At 41.1% G+C, this 20,129-nt stretch overlaps 1 protein-coding gene across 1 annotated transcript in view; it reads right to left on the bottom strand.

Moving 5' to 3' along the window:
* The window catches only part of NAV3 (neuron navigator 3), a 417,043-nt gene that overhangs the window by 109,603 nt on the left and 287,311 nt on the right, over window positions 1-20,129 (bottom strand). The window contains exons 9-11 of the mRNA XM_049792275.1: window positions 16,626-16,741; window positions 2,357-2,465; window positions 1,553-1,936 (exon numbers count right to left, since the gene is read on the bottom strand). Of these exons, the coding sequence (XP_049648232.1) occupies window positions 1,553-1,936; window positions 2,357-2,465; window positions 16,626-16,741 (609 nt within the window). The remainder of the gene's footprint in view (window positions 1-1,552; window positions 1,937-2,356; window positions 2,466-16,625; window positions 16,742-20,129) is intronic.

Genomic DNA, 20,129 nt, shown 5'->3' with positions numbered 1-20,129 from the left:
AGTGTTTAAAGTAATTAAACTGATAATGGAAGAGGCATAAAGAAGATAAGACTTTACATGCCTCAGTGAATCCTGAAATTTCAGAGCTTATTAACTTGTTTTTAACATTTACCGCACCTAAAAATGTTAACTGAGCACATTGCAACTTACTGTGTATTGAGTCATCCTTATTACAGATGCAAAGAAAAGTCACACAAGATGACTCTATTCATCCTCTAATGTGATAAGCTAATTAATACAACTCATCAGGCACTGCAAAGGATTCCCCTATCTTTTTTCTTTTTTTTTAAAATAAACCCATGCATCCGTCACAGGCAGCATTTAAATTTCCTTTATGATAAAAGGTCTTCAGACATGAAAGTATCACTTTTTCCATATATCTTTTCTCTGTTCTAGCAGACATGAATATAGCTTCCTACTTGACAGCCACTAACGCTGTGCCGTGGACACCCTTGTCAGCAGTGCTCCATTCACAGATCACTGAGACAGTGCACCAGGGAGATAGAGAAATATGCTTTCTTTATAGTTAAGCTTTTTCTAGATCTATCTTTGGATGGTGCTTGAGGTGAGACACTACTCTAGAGAGAGCTTTGATCACAGACTTACATTTGCCCTTAAGAACGTATCATATCCAATTTCATCAGCCACCATTCTCTAATCATAGCTATACTTCAAACTAAAAGATTAGGTTGACAGCAAGAGTCCTAAATTTATACAGAGTGAAGTAGTGTGCTGTGACATGGCCATGTACTCTATGGGACTTCTGTTCAACCTAATGTTACCTCAGCCACCGAGCAGCCTTGAGATGCCAACAGCACTGAACAGTACTTTAAGTATGAGTAAAACCATAGCTTTTTTTTTCCAAATGATGCTTTAGGAGTTCTAACATACATAGGAGTGAAGTGACTTACGTTTCAAGACTGCTATATGAATTGTTAAACAGTAATTCGAAACACAGGGAATGCAGTACCCCAAAGTCAATCAATTGATTAAGGAAACAAAAATAAAACTGTCATTCTTCTTCCTGGGTATGCTAGGAGAGTCACTTATCTATTCTTTTATGAAAAGATATTCCTACAGCTCAGATGATACGCACAGTTGAAAAACTGCAATCACGCAAACTATACCAGACAACATCTGAAGTAGAAAGAAAGTCAGTGCTGTCAGCAACTGCTTTTCATCAGCTGCATCTGATACCATATCTACCATCTCAAATTAAAGATAAAAATGCCAAAAGACGACCCATCCCAGGGTGCAGAATGCTGATTTACCAGATAACTAAGAAATTCCAGTAAGCGATAAGAAGTACCAGTGCTCTTATCAAAGTTCACAGCGGTGTCATCTGGATGTTAAAGGAGAATAACTCAATTTGAAGACAGCTGAGAGCATCACTGGCAGCTTAGGGGCTTATTTTTGTTTTGGTTTTTATATATGGGTACTTTTATGTTGAAACCATAATGCAGCTTCCACAAGTGTGCCAGAATTTGTCAGAAAAACGCTATTAAACCTGCCAATCATGCATGAATTCAAATGGGGAAAAAGTGCTACTTGCCCGCTATTGATGTCGTCGGTTCTGAGGCTTTTCCCAAGAATGTCCCCATCACTCATGTAGCCACCGACGTCAACTTCGGAGGCCATGTCCAAATCACCACTTCCCTTCTCACTCATGTCGATCTGTGAGATATTTCCAAGTCGGGAAACAGCTGCTCGGCGAAGCGGGGTGGTGTACATGAATCGAGAAGGGTCTGTGTGTATGAAGCGACTGGCGCTGCTGCGAGGATAACCAGCGCCCAGGGATGGGGCATCTCCCGCCTGCAGCCGAGGACTGGCCTGCCCCAGCCTCCAAGTCACCGGGGTGGACCGGCTTGTCAAGCTCGGTATGCTTCTCCCGTTCACCTCGGTTGTCACAGTGCTGTCAAAAGTTGTCTCCAATGTGCTGCCAAACAAAATGGAGAAGTCAGTGAACTGTGCTTTCTCTGTTCCTGAGAAACAAGGAAAAGCAAAGGCTGGAAGAATCTCTATTTCTTTAAAAGAAGTTCTTTGCGCGTGTGTGTTTCTCCAAGTGCACACACGTGTTTGTGCGTACAATAACCTCTATTTATAAAATAACCTAAAATAAATTTTAAGGGCTTCTAAGTAGATGTATATGAAACAATAACCACCTCTGTGAAGGATCATATAAGACACTTTGACAGTAAAGTATATTAAAGTCACATTTAAGTTGTTGAGGCCGTCTAGCAAGCAGTATGGTTAGTGTCAGAGTTAATTTTTCCCTTGCAAGTCTCGAATTCATTCAGCAACCAGCAATACTTTCCTACAGTCCAAATTTTTAGCAGTCTACACAAAACGGGTATACCTGTGGCTTATCTGGGTCCCTCTAAGGCTGGACATGGTTTCTTCCAAATTCTGTCTCAGGTCTGCTATATTCTTTACAGTTCTCATTCTTCTTGTTTCAGGGTCTTCCCCTAGAAGAAAACAGAAAAAACAGCATAAATTTTAGCGCACAGCAGTGTATAAGGCTGAATAAAGTGCACACATGTATACACAGTTGAGAGTACACACATATGATTGTAAATAGGTCTGTCCCTTTAATCTTTTAAAAAATCAAACCTCATCCTTTCAGTAATAAAACACACATACACTTATAAATAACATGTGGCATATAAAAAACCCACCAAAAAGACTCCTGGTGAACTATCCCTGTTAGGGCCCAAATCTATTAATGAAACTCACATTTACAGTGTTGGGATTTTTATCCTCTGTAATCAAGGCATGATGCAGCCCCAGACCACTTGATACATTACACAGCCCCTTTTTCCTCCTTGACATTTTACATGACTTGGTAGGAAATAAAGCCACAGTAAATCTGTGTCTGGAAAGAATTGGGATGACTGTTACAACAACTCTTCAGTATGCACTTAACATCCAGGCTATTTCAAAGTACTCTTTAAGTCAGGCACTTAATAAAGCATCTTTCCTGAACTGTAATGGTTTCCTGAAGGGGGAGATTATTCTTCAAATGGGATAAAAAAAAAATTCCTCTTGGGATAAAAATCTGAGCGCACTAAGAACATGTGTCACTTAGACAATTATGGATTTTTAACAGCCTTCAGGTATCCATTGTGAAAAGCTAGTCCGGTATATTGAATAGTGAAGCCCACAGAACTTCACCTGGAACAACCTGAACAATGTTTACTTCTCACAATTAAAAAAAAAAAAAAAAAAAGGAAAAAGAAGGGAAAAAGAAAAGTTATGTATTATGTGTTACAAAAGAAAAACATAATAAGCCTCAAAGCAACCTCCAGAAGTCATATATGAAGAAACAAAAATACATTTTTCCTAGCATATTCATATATCAAGGAATTTTAGTTCATTTTTTCTTTTGGAGAATAAGAGAATTTCAAAAGAAAATCTGTGACAAAAATCACTGATTTGTCCAAGGCTAGTGTTCTGTTTCTGAATGCGTCCTGTATCTGTTGCTTGAAAGAAGGTTGGCGAGAAGCATCGTTATTATAGTTATGTGTGCAATGTTGAATGTGAAGTGCAAATAATTTCTTTCTGACTCTATCAATGATAAATTTCATACCACACCTCACCTTGGTAAGTCAATTTTACTCTTTATTCTGGAAACGTTACCATCAGAGAATGATATTGTGCAGCCACTAACATTATTTCTAATATTTAACTCTAGATTGCAGCATTCTCATCCAGAACAAACTTTTAATCTAATTTTGGATTCCTCGTGACATCAAGAAAGCGTTTCGTCTTTAAATACTTCATCTAACAGGAGATAGTCTGGTGAATTTAAACTCAACATCATACAAAAATCAAGATCAGAGATGTAATCAGAGGTCAAATACCATATAGCACTATGATATTTCACATTTTTAAAGTGTAAAATACACATGCAGATACACATCTTCAAGTTGCTGTATTTCTCATTCTGTTGCCACCTTTTCTCCTCCCAGGTTTGTGTGCGAGTTTATACAAGACATAAATTCAACAATGGTGATGTCTCTGAGGAAAAGCATGGTGTGCCATCTAAGTGAAAAAACAGGTAGGAACTGTTTGGGAAGGAGGGAAAAGAAAAAAAATGGTATCCTTTGCAGAGTAGATAAAACAGGGAAAAAAGGAAGGAGGAGATCTTAAGGTAGAGCTTGCAAGAAAATTTGCATAGGACGGAGAACTGGGAAAAATTCAACGTAGGGCCAGAAACAATGAAAATGTTATATTCAACAAAGCATTCTGGAAAACTAAAGCCAAAAAAAAAAAAGTCCTACAGGAAAAAATTCTGGTAAGATGAAAAGATCTCAACACAACATCTGTTTGACGGCATAGGAAAAAGGTTGACTTGCAGAACTACAAGCGTGGGTTTAACATTGGTTTACAAAATGCATTGGGTTAACATATGAAGCGAGATTTATTTCAAATATAAGGGAGAATGTGCAGAAGCAAACTATATTTGAACAATGATTCACTTAAGCTCTTTAATTTTGAGTTTGGCTAAAGGAGGAAGCCTTTGAGCTCATCGACAAACGGAATTGCTACTGTACCCTCTTCTGCAGTCCAGGTCCTATCGCCCAAACACTCTGCGGGAAATTAAGAAAAATCCCAACTTCTGACATTAAATAGAAATAATAGATTATTCCATATACCCTTTATTTCTTCCCTGATAGGGAAACCAGGCATGGCACTAGCCACTGTAGCCTGCAGCTGTGGCTCAATGTCAAGCTAGCTTTCACAGCAATGCCACTTCGAGGTTTTCCCATCTACTCTGCCCCGGCTGTGTCTTCTGTCCTCTTTGCTGCAGCCAAGCAGTCCTTCAGGAACTGCCGTTTGCTTGATTGTTTTATCGCTCCAAATAAATTCTTCAGTGGTTTAATGATCCAACAGTCCATAAACCTCTGGGATGGCACCACAGAACTGACCATGGGGTCAACACCCGGACAGAGGGGAGACAAGAATTGGGGATACAGGCCCAGCACTGCCCCAAACTCTCCATCTTCTCAAGCCACACCCCAAGGGTGTGTCCATTCACAAAATTTTGCTCCATAAAATAAACTACCTGTGTGCATTTTTACATGTAATACCTTGCAGGAGGCAAATGTTCACACTCGGGTTGAAAGTACCACAACTGCTCCTGTGTTTCAAGCCAGACGTGTTCAAGCGACGTACCCGCGGGATCCTGTTTGCAGAGGTTTCTGCACCATCCTGGAGATTCCCGTGAAGCAAAAGGGCTCGTGCCAAGGCTAGGTTGGAGACCATTAAGTCCTGTTAGATTGAACCTGCTGTTGAAATCCCGGACGGTTCCCAGGCAGACTGTCCCCGCAGTTCCCTGTGGTGCGCTCAGCTCCTCGCTGTCGCTGCCCTGTGCTTTCCCCCCTCTGCCAAACGCACTCAAATTCGCTTCCAGCAGCACATTATATTCCTGCCACAAAACCTAGATGGGGGAGACCCAGGACCTGTTTGTCACCTGCCCTGCCTCCAACCAGAGGTGAGACGGTAGCTTGGTGGGATAAGACAGTTTTCTGTTATATACAGAGAGAAAAATTCCAGGGTGTAAGCGGGCAGAATTAAAGGCAAAGCAATACTTTACCTTTATATTTATTTGAGGAACTGAATATAATTCATATTTGCAGTGACTTTGCCCTTTCCTTCCTTGTTTATCCTTGTCAGTTGTCTTTTGCTGTATGTTAACACTGCCAATTCTTGCGGGAAAAATGACAGCAACTGTCTTTTTTAATATATATTGTACAGTAAATAGCATAACAAAGCCTTAAGGTATAATTGCAATACAAAAAAAAAAGGTACACATATATGCCAAACTGCCAAAACAGGTTTTCACAGAGAAGAATATTTCACTTTCAGACAAATTCTACCATAAAACTAGTGTTATTCTATTCTGGAAAGGTGAAAAGTTTGAGGTCTAATCTCTTTTGATCTCTCAGTGACAGAAAGGGTAATTTCAAATCCTTTCCACCATTTTTTTCTAAAAAGATACAACTGGAGTTTTATGATCTTAAAATACTACATAGTGCTACATCCAAAATCCTCACAACTGTGGCTACTAAGTGTTTTAAAAATAATTGTTCTCTTTTCTTTCTATCCTTCTCTTAGGGCCTTGTCAATGGACTCATGCTGTACCATGGATGAACAAGTCAGAGAGTATAAACAGTTGCACATGATGACTGAGAAATTTTCTGCACTGAGTGCAACATCCTCAGACCTAACTTGCATCTGACATTACCTACATTTTCAGGACAGCACCGAGGCTCCCCATCTATATCAAGCCTCCTTCTGCACAGAGGGTGATGAATACATGGGTTTTTTCGGAAAGCTAGCTACACCATGCCTGCTAGAAGAGACACATTGGTGCTTACTGCAGCAGGATTGGGACCCACCGTACGGGTTTAAAGGGAGCCCAGACTCCCCCAGGCACCTCGTTGCTTATTGCTATGGCCCACCGACATCATAGAGCCTGTCCGTATTTACATGACCTAACATATCAGAAATGCTCCCTGGCTTGTTATCTCAAGTGATTCTGGTTTGTACACTGAAGAAAAGCCAATCTATTTCATACACAGAGAGACCAGGATAAGAAAGATTAAAACCAGGGTACCCTGAAACTTTCTGTCAAAATTCTGTTCCTCTTCCAAGAATGTGTGATGCAAATATTTTACTGACCCCATGAAATATAATCTACTCAAATCACTTGTAGCTTCATCGTTCACGTCAAACATGAATATTCCAGAAGATTGTCCCCAAAGTCTTGCCTATAAACAGTAAACCATTACAGGTTCCCCCAATAAATTTCTAGAGAACACCTTAATTTCTTCCAGTGTGTGAGACACGTACACAGGAAATCAAAATAAACATTTTACAGAAATCACTAAAAGCCTAGGCTAAACATCTACATTCACATTTCTGAAGCTCACCCATAATTGCACATTTAATAATACTGTTCATAATCATTTCAGTACTTCCTCACACGCAATTACAGCCCAAAGCAGATAAATGGGAGAATAATAATTCCATTAATTGTCTGATTTTCATAAAAGGATTTACAAATAATAAGCAGCTTCCCATAGAATTTTCCACTCTTAGCTATTAACTCCATTCACAAAGGAAAGTACCAGTTTTACTCGGCAGGTGGGGAAACTGAGGCCCGCGAGAGATCAGGGATTTGCTCAGTGACACAGAGCTGAAGAGGAGCAGGGGCAGGTGGAGAGCTCAGCTCCCTTTGCTAACAAGCCTCTCATCTCTAGAAGCCCCTTTTAGCATACTGGTGTAGTCTAATAATAAAAGGTATGCACAAAAAGAGAATTCTCGTTTCTTTGTTATTTTGAGATGATAGCTTTTTATATTTACATACAGAGCAGAAATTTTATCCTGAATGTTTAAACACAGTCAGGGCTAACATATCCACCAGCAAAGAAGCTCCAGGCTAGACACATGCTATATAACCTTGGAAAAGCAAGCAGCCACTTCAACCATTTGACTGGCCGAAGAACAAAGCTTTGGAAATGAACACTTTGAGCACTCTTCTAAAGGGCTGAGAGATGAAAAGTAAAGCCAGTAACACAGAAGCCTTTTGAAGCACCTATGGCTGTGGACTTCAGATGCTCACTGGCATGCACTGATATAACACAACTGGTTATTTAAACTAAACTGAAACCCTGGCCCTCACACTTCCATGTACAGGGGTGAAATTATCAGCGGCGGGGAAGGAAGAAGCCATACTGGAGGGACACTTTGTACGTAGGCCGAGACATTGTCTATCTAAATCATACTTTGGATTCAAGATTTCAATTTTAAATTTTGAGAACACATGTCATTAAAATTAAATTATTTATGAGTAAACTAATAGCACTTAAAGGTTTCACCTTATTTTTTCAAACAGCTAAGCAAACTCTGCTCAATTATTCACAGGCTGTTGCTGCCCACACACCCATCAAAAGTGATTTAGACATTTGTCTTCATTTCCTACAGTCTTTAGAGGTAAGAGTAAGCAAGCAAGGAAGAAATGGCTAGACCCTATTTTTGCATACTATTGCAAGTAAACCCAGTTCTGTCTCGTGAAATCACTGTCAAGATTAAAAATCTGCCCCATGCAGATATGTGCTATCACTTGGGTCTCCTCTTGCCCTTCCTGATGTCAAGCCAAAGTTAACTTACCTAAAATATCAGTATAAAGGACCTGTTCTAGGTCCCCCAGCATCGTTATTATGACATCTTCATCCAGATGTGCGGTCCCTTCGCGCAAGCAGCCTTCCTCCTCCTCCTCTGCCCAGTTCCTGCTGGGGAAACGGGACGTGCAGGACGCATTTTCATCATCTGATTTTCCCCTCTCCTCGTTATCGATCTCAAAGCCTTCACCTGCATGCCGGTCCGCCGACCTCCTGGCCGTCCTGCTTCCAGCCGGTGGTATCGCCTGAAACGCCTGGGGTGCGGAGAGGCTGGAGTGGCAGAGGGAGTGCACCGACCGCGAGAGTGCCTTGGAAAGGGAGCCTCTGCTCCCAGCTTCTGCCTCCCGCCGATGGTAACTCTGGCTGGACTTGGAGGCGTTTCCAAACCAGTTCTCCCGGTATGAGTATCGCCTCTTCTCCCCTTCACTGATGAGCGTGAGATTGGTTAGAGACTTCTGCTTCTGAAGGCGAACACACCCTCTTCTAACCTCCTTGCCTTTGAACACTGACAGTTCAGCAGATCGCTGCATCTTTCCGGCTGGGGCTTCGCCTCAGTTAGATTTCGTATTTCTGAGACGGACAGCAGTTCAATTCCCCCGAAAGGTCTGGGAGGTGATCCCTCCAGCACCGCACGCTGCACAGCCCAGGTAGCACATACTTGCACTCGCAATGAAATCACGGCTCAAACATGCAGTGTACGTACTCTAAATGACTAGACAGGCACAGTCATTTTCTTTAAAATTACGCTGCTGTCTCTACTAAGCCACTTCTCTCCCGTCACATTAATCTGCAGTACTTACAGTCATTTTCACTTGGATTTCTCTCAGGCAGAAGAGAGTTGATCAAACACTCTGCTCCAGCACAGAAGTAATCCCAAAAGCCAACTGTGTTTTCCCCTCTCCATCCAATCACCGGTCCCATCGGAGCGGTGGGCCTGCATCTCCGTCTACAGCTGCTGCCTTCTGAAATCCAAAGTAGGCACAAGTGCTGTCTCGGGCTCTCCCCCCCCTCACCAGATCATGACTGATCCCGGTGCACGGCTCTTCACTTTCGATGGGCTGACACAGAACTGCAAGTACAGCCTCCACGTCAGAGCTCAATAAAGAGCCAAAATTAACCGCTGAAGCAAAGCTCTGCACATGCCTCCTTACATTTTAGTATTCAACCTGCATTCCCAGATATATGACTCTTCTCTGCTACTGCAGTGAATGCTGCTGGCTGCCATGGCAGCAAACATCCTGGTGAATTAAACCAGAGACACAGAAGCCTCTGCCCAGTTTACAGTGCCACAGGTTTCAAGACACGGCTTCACCTGAATGGGATGCTACAGTAACAGACCTAGCCCACAATCGAATCCTATTTTTCTCCCCGAAAGGTAAGGATGACAAACTATTTCTTCCATATCACTGCTACTCCCTGTGCTGGAAGCTAAAAGCAGATTTGCAAATGGACCTTCAGTCTTGCAATTTCTTCTCTAAATGAAAAAGATATCATTTAAGATCATAAAGAAGCTTAAAAAATGGACCACAACAATTAGAAAAGGAAATATTTAATTTCTTTCTCCTTAAAATATACCTTGCTTGCCTCTCTGTGAGATTCAGAGGCTAGCAGAGAATTAAGAAGCTGTAATAAAATCGTTTTTTCACAATCTTCTGAAGAAAACCTATTAATAGAATAGGAATTTTTTTATAAAGCAACACAATACCATGTCTGAACTAAGTTCACCAGCTCTAAGTGTTGTTTTTAAATATATTGTCAAGAGAGAAAGAAGACTTGTGTTTAAATATATACCTTTTCTCACAGGGGAAAACATATTACTCCCAGAAATAACAGACAGATGAACAAAGAACTACCTGAATTGCATTCTAATTTTTTAGATACAAACTTTTTATGTAGGGGCAATTAATTTCATAAAACATTAAGTAGAAATCTACAGATATGAAAATTACTGTATAACAATATACTGCTTTTGTCAGTGTGAGAACACGGTTGTCTCAAACCCCTACCTGAGAAACCTCGACAGGGAAGTAACCTTTAAAAATGCCACCCTAAGAATTACAGACTGTTTGCAGATTTCCTGTAGGAATAAACAGATGTTAACAGAAGCCTCAGATGTACTTCTTGCTTTTTGCTGGCTCAGTTTATAGTTTTTAAAGATAAATAAGGAAAAAAATACATGGGAGAAACTTCTCAGAAATTTTAAAGGAAGGGTACGTTTTTTCCTAGGTAACCCTCATAAACACAGACCTAATCTAGAAAAAAAATCAGTAGTCTCAAGCAGCGATGGTTTTCCATGTTAAATCACTGACACATTCCTAGAAAGACAGGGTCCACAACAAGAAGAGATACCGCTCCCCTCCCCACCTAGCCCACAAAGTCAAAGTGAGAGGAGACAAGAAGAACGCTCTGTCAGCCCGAGTACAAAATCATCCCAAACATTAAACGCCTGCCCCTTCTTCAGCACGGAAACAAAAGGTAGGAGTGCCGTGGTTACTCCCAGGCTCTGCCAGCTGCAGTGACATCTGGGCCCTTAAATGGTTTTTATGAACGTGCTGGTCCCCGCCTGCAGCAGAGCCCAGCGTGCTGGTGCGGATGCTGAGGAGGAATCAGGGCTCCAGCACTGCCCGCATCCTCCCGCACCGGGACGCGCTGCCGGCCCTGGGCGGCTCTAACGGCCTGTTCAGCACAGCTGAGAAGCTGTTGGCGTTGTTAGAAAGGCTTCACAGGGCTTTATGGGCACAGTGAAGGGCAATCTCACTCTTTTCCCACTCAATGGTTTTAAAACCTCAACTTATACTCTAATTGGTACAGTATTCTCAGTTGCTATGTTTCGAATTAATAGGAAGGGCAATGATTTGGCCCCACACGGCACTGTGGTGCAGCGGGATCAAGTTTCCTACCATAAACAGCAAGGCTGAATGTCTCTCCGATACTCCAAATAAATGAATGGTAACTTCCTCACCCATCCTTTCATGCCCAAAGAGCTGCCCTCAGTGGCTTGTCTCCGCGGTCAGCTGTGGGGAGGGATGGACCTGCTCTGCCTCCACGCCAAGCTCACGGCGTGCGTGCCTGGTCCTACGTAGCCGTCATTACTGCGATGCTGGATCTGGTCTCAGTAAGCCTGTGGACAGGGCGTCCCCCCTTGCACTAAGCATCGCTCAGCTCCGAGCATGAATAGATCAGATACAAGACTGCCCGAACTGGCCAGGTATATTTAGTCCTCTTTCCAGCTGGGAGCAGAAAATCTTATGCAAGGGGATGAAAAATCTTCACGCAGTGAGCTACGCCAACCCTCATGTACGGTGCTGGCAATAGGTGCCACACCAGTTCAGGCTGGAAGGGTCTCTGGTAGGGGTAGAGCTGGCTCCCGGGCAGCCCAGTGGGTCTCAGCGTCTCTGCTGACATCTTTCTTCTCCCACCCGAGCTATGCACTGCAGTCCAGCTCCGGCAGGACACAGGTCACGGACCATCGTCCTGGCACGGGAATGACACCTGAAATGCGTGGGAGCCGCATGAGGGTAGCTGGTGGCTCCAGAATCCACCTGTCTCATTTCCTTTTCTACATATATTAAAACTACAAATGCTGGGATATGGAGGTGCTGAGGCTAATCACGCAACATCCGTCCAGCCTTCGTGTGTACAAACACTATACTACAGCCCTTAATTAAGAGGTTATATGAACTTTGCTCCCATTAATCCCACTGCCTCACTTGGTAGACGGGCCATCGTGGTTATCCTCAGACGCAGCAGATACATACGTACGTCTCGGACCAAATGCTCAGCAGAAAGAACGCTGAATTTATCCTTCTGCTCTACCGCTTCTCTCTGCAGTGTGTCATTTGACAAAACATAAAATTGCAATGTGGAAAATTCCCAGGTTTATTTATTGAAAACCACTTTTGTAAAGCTCGTCCCTCCATTTTAAAATGATGAAATATGGCAAGAAGCAAATACATCTTTCTAAACTAAGACATTATAGGAGACCAGAGGAGAGGGAATGTCATGACAGAGCATTATTGCCAACTACCTTGCAGTTCAATGTATTCCTCACCCACCATGCAGGAGTATGTTTAAATCAAGAACAGCACAGGGAAATTCCCCAACCCATCCCAGTCAGTGTAACATAATATCTTATTTTTACTGTCTCTTTCATAAAATGAATTATAAAAATGATTTTAAGAACTAATAATCTAGGGACAAATTTTGCTGTCAGATAAGACTTTCTTTGAAGTCTCGGTGCATAGTTTGGAGCCTTACAAATGAATTATGTAATAGATCTGCAAATGCATAAGATTATGAATCTCTTCAGCCAAGCCCACTTGAAAACAAATTTGTAAACTACTTCCACACCTATTAATTATTTCTTTCAGGGAGTAAAAAATGAAGGACAGTAAACATAAAAGCTTGAAAATTGAATGTCTTTATGCTAATCCTGCCACTGATATTGGCCTATAACTCTTAAAATTACTTTTTCATTTCTGCTTCATCCCTCAGATTTTTTATAATTAGTCAATATTTGTAAATTCATGAATAATTATTTAATCAAACACTTTGCATTAAGCTCTTCAAACATGTAAACACTTGTTAAAGCCAAACGCTACCACTGATTTCATAAAATAATACTTAGTAGTTACTGATATGTACAGTTTACAATGGATTATTAAATAATTGCCTTGCTGACATCCTTCTCCAATAAACTTGCAACAGAGATTGATAAACATCACAGCTACTACCAGTAGAAATGCTGGGTAAGAAAGTCTGAACAACTTGTTCCTAGTCATACCACGAAAAACAAGAACCAAACTGGATTACTTTACTAGCCTTTCTTTTCATTCTTGTTTTAAAATCCTGTCTATAAAGTTATACCCCAGTTTTGCAGGAACATGCACACCGAGTAGTCTTGTCGAGGCAACTGGTACGTACAGTACACGCAAGAAAGGGTGTTCATACATGGCTGCAGAACTGGTCCTCGTTTAGGACTCCCAAATTTCTGTCTGGGATTTCCTGGGCAGAAGTCTACACATCTGTGCGCCACATGTGCAACGAGTCTACCGTATGCAGAACGCCCCGAAACTATTGCGGGGGTGACCCGTGCTTACAAATGGGTCCCGTTCAGCGTGTGTAGGGGTATCGCTGGCGCTGTGCAGGCGCAGGGGATCCAAGGCGCGCAGGAAACCTCACAACTGCCGCGCGTGTGCTGTGCGCCTGGTCTGCACGTGCACTGTGGAAACATCTGGTACTGCTCTGGCTGAGCTCTGGAATAGTCAGAGGGGAAAAAAAAAAAGAAAGTAGGAAAAAAAGCCTGAAGTGCTTCAGATCACATCTGGAACAAATTCCCAGCGGAGACAGAGGAACAGTGAAGAAACCCAGATTTACAGTAGCTCTACCAAGAGGCAGAACTGGCTTTAGGAATAAGCCATGTGGGAAATTACCTAGGGCAGCAGATTTATGGGGACAAGCTAAAAATAAAGTTGTTCAGTTTATCAGGGCCGCGCTCCTGGGTCCATGCCTCCACCAGCCTCACCATCTCCCTTGCCTTCCAGCACCATCCTCCCCTCCTGGCTGTGCAAGTCAAACCAAGTGATCCCTTGCAGAGCAGTGGGCAGAAAACAAGCGGCTTGCGCTCTGACTTTGCCCCATCCTTTCACCAGATCTGTGCTGGAACACAGGAAAGGTTTTTAAGGTACCTGGCTCCCTTAGAAACCAGGAGGAAGACAGAGGAGAGGAGAGCTGGAAACTACCCGTATAGTCCATCGCTCTCCCACTCTACTTCCCCATCATCGGTGTTGAGACAGCAGGAAAAGAATGTGAACTCTTTTGCTGGGCACAGAAAACAAAGCCATGACCATCCACCACTAGAGCAAGGAAATTATCTTGGTTTTGGTATCCTGAATCACTCAAAGAGAATGGTGCCTGACCAACCACTCCTAAATCTTTTTAAAATTATTTTTTCCACATCAAAGTTTTCCCTGTATTGTGGGAAGTCTTGAACCAGCCATGCTTACAATGTCAGTTTAAGATTGATTGGCTGATTTTTCCCTGAAGTGGATTAGGAGCTCTGATATGATTTGCTTGGCTGGTTATGGGAGCAGTAATCTTCAGCCAAGAGACAATAACAAACACGAGCGTGTAAATATTCTGAAAGTAGAGAAACAGTTTATACAATGATATGGGCTAAGTTATCTTAGTCCTGAGCACGTTAGCCTTGGTTGTAAATATTTGGCACTGTAAAAATAATAAAGAGTAATGAAGCAGAAACACAATAAGGTGGGATAGCACTTTCTCAATGCGCTCCTACAAGCTGTATAGTGGTTTCCACAGATGCTCAGTCCCTTGCATGATCCTTATTGATCCTTACTGCATACCAATATATTGTGCTAGTGTGCTTGGCTACCAAGTTGCAAAAGAAGCTTGAGATAATATGAAGATGATGCCCATTCATAGCAGCAGTGGAAGATTTCAGGAAAAAGTAATATCAAAGCGAAAGAGACTCTGGATTAATCTTTTAACACCCTGAATATAAGTGACCAGATCAAGGAAATAACCCTTGCATATCTCCCTGCTACTATTGGTATAATCTGTTTATCATACCAGAACAAAGATGCTCCTAAGTAATAGAATTTAATTGTCTTTTCTCATGGCTAATCTATCATGGAATACTCCCCTGAAGAGCCATCACATGAGTTTTTTTCCGTGCAGGTTCACCAATGACAGAATGACCAATGACGTGGTGATAGTTCACCAATGCAGACCATTATTTATTCACCAAACGTAGTACTTGACCCATTCATTCTTTGTGTTGCTAACAGCCAATTATGGGTGACACACATCTGTTTTCCTCTGTACACAACAAACCATTGACCACATTTTCCCGGTGGTTCTGCTTTGCTGCCTGTTATGTCAGTCAACTGCTAATGCCAGAGTCTGAATAATCAGATTAGAAACATCTCTGATGTCTAGTGCCCTTTATGCCATTTTCTTCTTTTTGATGCTGTTCCATTTCTGTTCAGAACAGTAAAAAGGCCAGGAGACATGATATCCCATTTGATCGTTTCAGCAGGTACTGAGTCGATTTTTCTTTTTTTATTATCTCTGTGCATAATTCCTTGAAGCATCTTTTGATTTCTGTAAGTGTTTCAATTATACTCTTTATACATGCAAGACCAATGAGTCTGATTTCTGGATTAATTAAAAATAATTTTTTATTTTAATTTTAAAAGGCATGCGTCACCTTCAGGGAACATTTCACCATGTTTCAGGGTGACATATTTATCACAAAAGCTGGCTGTGAAAATAAGGGATGTTAGACTTGGAAAACTTCCAAAGGGACTGAGACAAACCAGGACAAAAATCTCAGTTTCAGTATGAGTCAGCTAAATGCCAAGGCAGTCCCACAAAGCTTGGGCATCTGATTTCCCTTCTGGTAGAGAGATAATTTTAGACTGATGTGTCAAATTAGTGCTTGAAGTGAGTTATATCCTGTGTAAGAAGAACCACATGACTCGTTATAAATCTATTTGAATGATAAAAATTTGGAGTAAAAGGGCAAAACTAAGGGTGAATCCAGTGGGACAGGATTTCACCTTTTATTCTTGTAAAAATTATAATAAGAGTAAGGATGCTAATGAAAAAAACCAAAACAACAACAAAAAACAAAAAACAAACCCCCAAACCCCAACAAAACAACTCTGGCAAAGTCCCTTTGAAAGTACTCCCACACAGCCCTGCAGTGCAATTCAGTCCTGATGGGAAAGTCAGCTGTGACACACTTTGCTTTTTGTGTCCATAGGCAGACTTATGGCCAGATCCTGGGCTGATGAAAATCAGTATGGCTCTGTTGACTTCAAAGGAATTATTCCAATACGATTTAAAAAAAAAAAAAAAATAAATCCCCTCACATTTGTAACCTAATAAGGACTTTACTCCAGGTTTACAAGGAATTCCAGAACACAATTTTTAGCAGCTTAGCTCTAACAGCAGCTTAAAAGTCAGGTACAATAGTAAGGACTTGTTTGTTTTCTGAATATAGATTCATTTACACAAGCAAAATATATAGTGTAATTTATGTCTCAGTTCTAATGTTATGCCTTAATTTGATGATCTTGAATGCAACAGTGTCAAACATTCTGAAGGTGACTTTCCACCACTCCTCTTGGAAGATTCAGTGTGACTAAAACACAATAATGATGGGAAACCCTAGCTTGTGAAAGCCCAGTTTCTGCAAAATGATGAAGAGGATATTTGAACAGAAGGAGCCAGTTCAGATAAGAGAATTGTGCATTTCAAGCGCTAACTGTGCATGACCCAAATTTTCTGCATATTTAATACCACTCATGAATAGGGGTCAGAAGTATTATTTCAACCCATCGCAAAGCTCCTGGTAAGAAACAGATGTAAATAAAGAATTTCACAGGCTTCTCCTAACTTACTGTTACTCACCAGATATCTCCTCGAGGCACTGTTTGGCAGTCTTACTGAATGACAAATCCATTTTAGTAGGACTGGTGCAGGAATCAGCAGGTGGTAAAGAGGTACTGTCATTTTCTGAGAGAGTTCTGAAATCAAGCAAGAAAATTGATTATTACTATCTGTCATTCCTATGTTAATGGAAACAAATGTTACTTGCAGCTCCATCTAGAATCGTATCACTATATGGTGAAAATACCATGAACGTCACATTCTTACTGTGTTTGACTCCAGCTACAGGAATTTGCAAGGAACTAGGAACTCTCTCTGTCTCTCTCTTCAGGAACAACTCAGAGTTAATGCTGGGAAATTTGGAGTTGTTTTGTTTCCTTGCTTTTTCTCTGCAAGAGGTGTCAACCAGATATAGGCAGAATCCATTTAAATTGGTTAAGTCAAATCCCTGCACATGTATAAGGGAAACGAGAACTTGTAATTGCTGAAATATTAAGCGAGAAAGGCCATGTGGGAAGAAGCTTGTGCAAGGCTGGAATGGAAATCTGGCCCAGATATTTAAATCTATGTGCAGCTTCTTTTGATAATGTCCCTTATATAACTCTGGGGAAATGGGATAACGCAAGTTTTTCCATTAACTTGCTCATAAATAGCCCATATTTTCTTTGATGGTAAATTTCTGTGGTTATCATTGATAAATTATAATGGGTACCCTTTGTTGAATACAATTATTTGCTGTTGCACGATGATATATAGCAAGAAATACACAAACACATGAATTATAATACAAAATAGATCACACAATTATTGTCTCTTCTTAAGGAACAGCTGTAGCATCTAGTTTACACAGGAAACGTTGAACTACAATGCCATTAAATAGCAACATGTACCACATTCATGTACAGTAAAAGAATACATCTAGATACAACAGATATACTAGCTGCTACAGATAGAACTAGCCGCTTTATAAAATGGAAAACAGTCTTCACATAGACCTCAGGTTCTTCCAGCTTTCCTGACACAAATAGCCCACTCTTTTCATATCTTAAAAGACTAGTGAAATATTTATATCCTAATTTTAAAATGTTACATTTATAGCTCAATTCTCAAAATTCACCATAAAGTGTTTCCAATGACCAAGTAAACTGTAAACACAAACATTTATCTGTGTGATGAATGTGTATAAGTGTAACTGATAAAACCAGTAACTTACCTCTCAAAATAATTTTATGTCAACTTATTTTATGAAATAACTTTCCAGTTAATATTTTCTTCAAAGTTACTAACTGAATGGATTTGTTCAGTGATTCATGACAGTAACTGAGGGAGCAGATACATGCACTTACAACAGCACAAATACTGTTGTAGTGGAATCCATTGATTAGAATCATTTAACTTTGACTCTACTTACACAGAAATAGAAATGTAGACAATGTCTGATCTGATGCACTATCTTTCTTATCAATTTCCATACTTTTGGGATGCCGGAAACAGACAACTGCTCTCTAAAACACTATTTTTGGTTCTCATCTACTATTTCTCTCTGTCACACACTACTGGAAACACAAGCTCAGCACGTGTTGCAAGGTTAACTGTGTCCTACTGACCTTGAATGTAATTTTACATTTGGTGCTTGAGGACAGAGTCTTAAGTAACAAAAAGCCCACTCTATCCCTCCCCAATGAACACACGCTGAAATTCCACAGTCCCACCTGCTTTCCCATATTGCTTCTAATCATCAGAATGAATGAGGGGAATGCCTACTTTCACTGAAAGCCACTTTGAGAGGCCATGAATGCTCATGGGCACTCCTGTCTGCGTTTAGTGCTGAGGCTTAGTGCTGGATCAGTCCAGGACACACTATTAGCCCCAAAACATATCCCAGAAAAAAGACATTTTATTATAAAGGTAAAGGTAATTGAAGTGGTCTGCACTCCTTTTGTTAAACCCAAATTACAGAGCTTCCAGGGCTGGAGCCAGAGCAAGGCTGGAGTTTGAAAAGAAGAACATTGGAAAAGAGAAGGTTGCTTTTGGTCTTGTAGGAAGAGCACCCAGCTAGGTGGGTGCAGTTCAAATATTCCTAGCATTCTCCACAAAATGTCTATGGAGTTTACATCAGCCCACCTCTGGTTGGAAACAAAAAGAGATCCTTTTTGCCTGTTCTCCTTCTGACCCTATGGCATTAATTCCTGATTGTACAACTGTTCAACCATCAGTCTGCATCAGCCCAGAAGGGCGATGTGTGACCAAGAGCCTTATATGTAAGCTATCTTCCAAGAAAGCATAGAAAGGATCCATTCCATCAGAAAAGGATTAAGTGGTCTGGACCCCCACTGGCCACCAGTACTCAACATTTGCACTGATTCTTCATCTATTGAGTGGGGCTAGGTGACACAGAACTTCAGTGATCTAGATTGCCCTCTGGCAGAGAGTATTGCCCATAAAGTCACTACAGACGAATACGTAACTCATTATTGACTGTATGGGAACACAGCTACTCACCTGAAAAGGACTGGATCTCCCTCCAAGAGTACAAACAACTAATGAGTGACTTACAGCAGTTAGGTAAACTTCAGCGTGATGAGTCAATTTGTTTACTTAAAAGAACAACGAGTACAAGTTTTCACTCGTATTCATTGTTTGCTTGCCCAGGTAGCATCAAAACTTTTAGAGCTATACCAAATGCCAATTAAAGCACTTTTCTGTTCTTCAGTGTCTTGTTGGCTTTTTTCCATTTTCAAAAACCTGATGTAGCTATAAGCGGGAAGGTAAGTTGAAAAACACTGTGAGAAGAGATACTTCCAAAGTTTCCCATTCCACATTTTAGAATCTGATCGGTGGGATTAATTGCAGCACAAAATCCAGTTTCTGGGACATGAGATAGCATTAGAATGTAAGCCTTAAAGTAAAAATACTGAATAGCAAAGATCATTTAACGCTAATAATTTAAAAATATTTGATTTAATTTGCAGAAAGAAAATCATGGAAACACAACCCAAATGTAAATAGGATGCGGTTTTCTTAAATTTATAGGCAGCCTGAAATAACAGATCTAAGAAGCGTGAAATGTCTCTTTTATCTCACTTGAAACTTGAAAGTTAAATCTAATGTAAAGTAAATGTGATTTGCTATCAAAATAAATAACAAAGAAACCACTGTACTGACTTCATTCGGCATTTTTATGTTTAATTTTGCAAAACCATCAATGATTCTAATTACCTGAGACCACAACAGAAACCCTGCAGAGGACTATGGATTTTGCAGCAGTCTAAGTTCTGCTTACTTGAGAAAACTGGTTATTTATTGTGGAAGCGGTGGGCTAAAAGGCACCTGCTCAGCCCTTGGGCAGCCGTGACGGAGGTCCCCCAAGGAGGAACCTGGGGACAGGGCTGTCATCAATAGTTCTGCTCCCACCAGGTCTCCACTGGGTTGCCAGCTGCCAGCACTTCCAGAGCAGCCCTGCCTTTTGGTGCATGACGGGCAAGACCCTTCTTTTTTCTGGAGTCGAGCTTAGCCCAGATGGGC

The sequence above is a fragment of the Accipiter gentilis genome, chromosome 34, assembly GCF_929443795.1.
Source record: "Accipiter gentilis chromosome 34, bAccGen1.1, whole genome shotgun sequence".
NCBI classification, from domain to species: domain Eukaryota; kingdom Metazoa; phylum Chordata; class Aves; order Accipitriformes; family Accipitridae; genus Astur; species Astur gentilis.
This window is presented reverse-complemented; position numbering and strand designations above follow the sequence as displayed.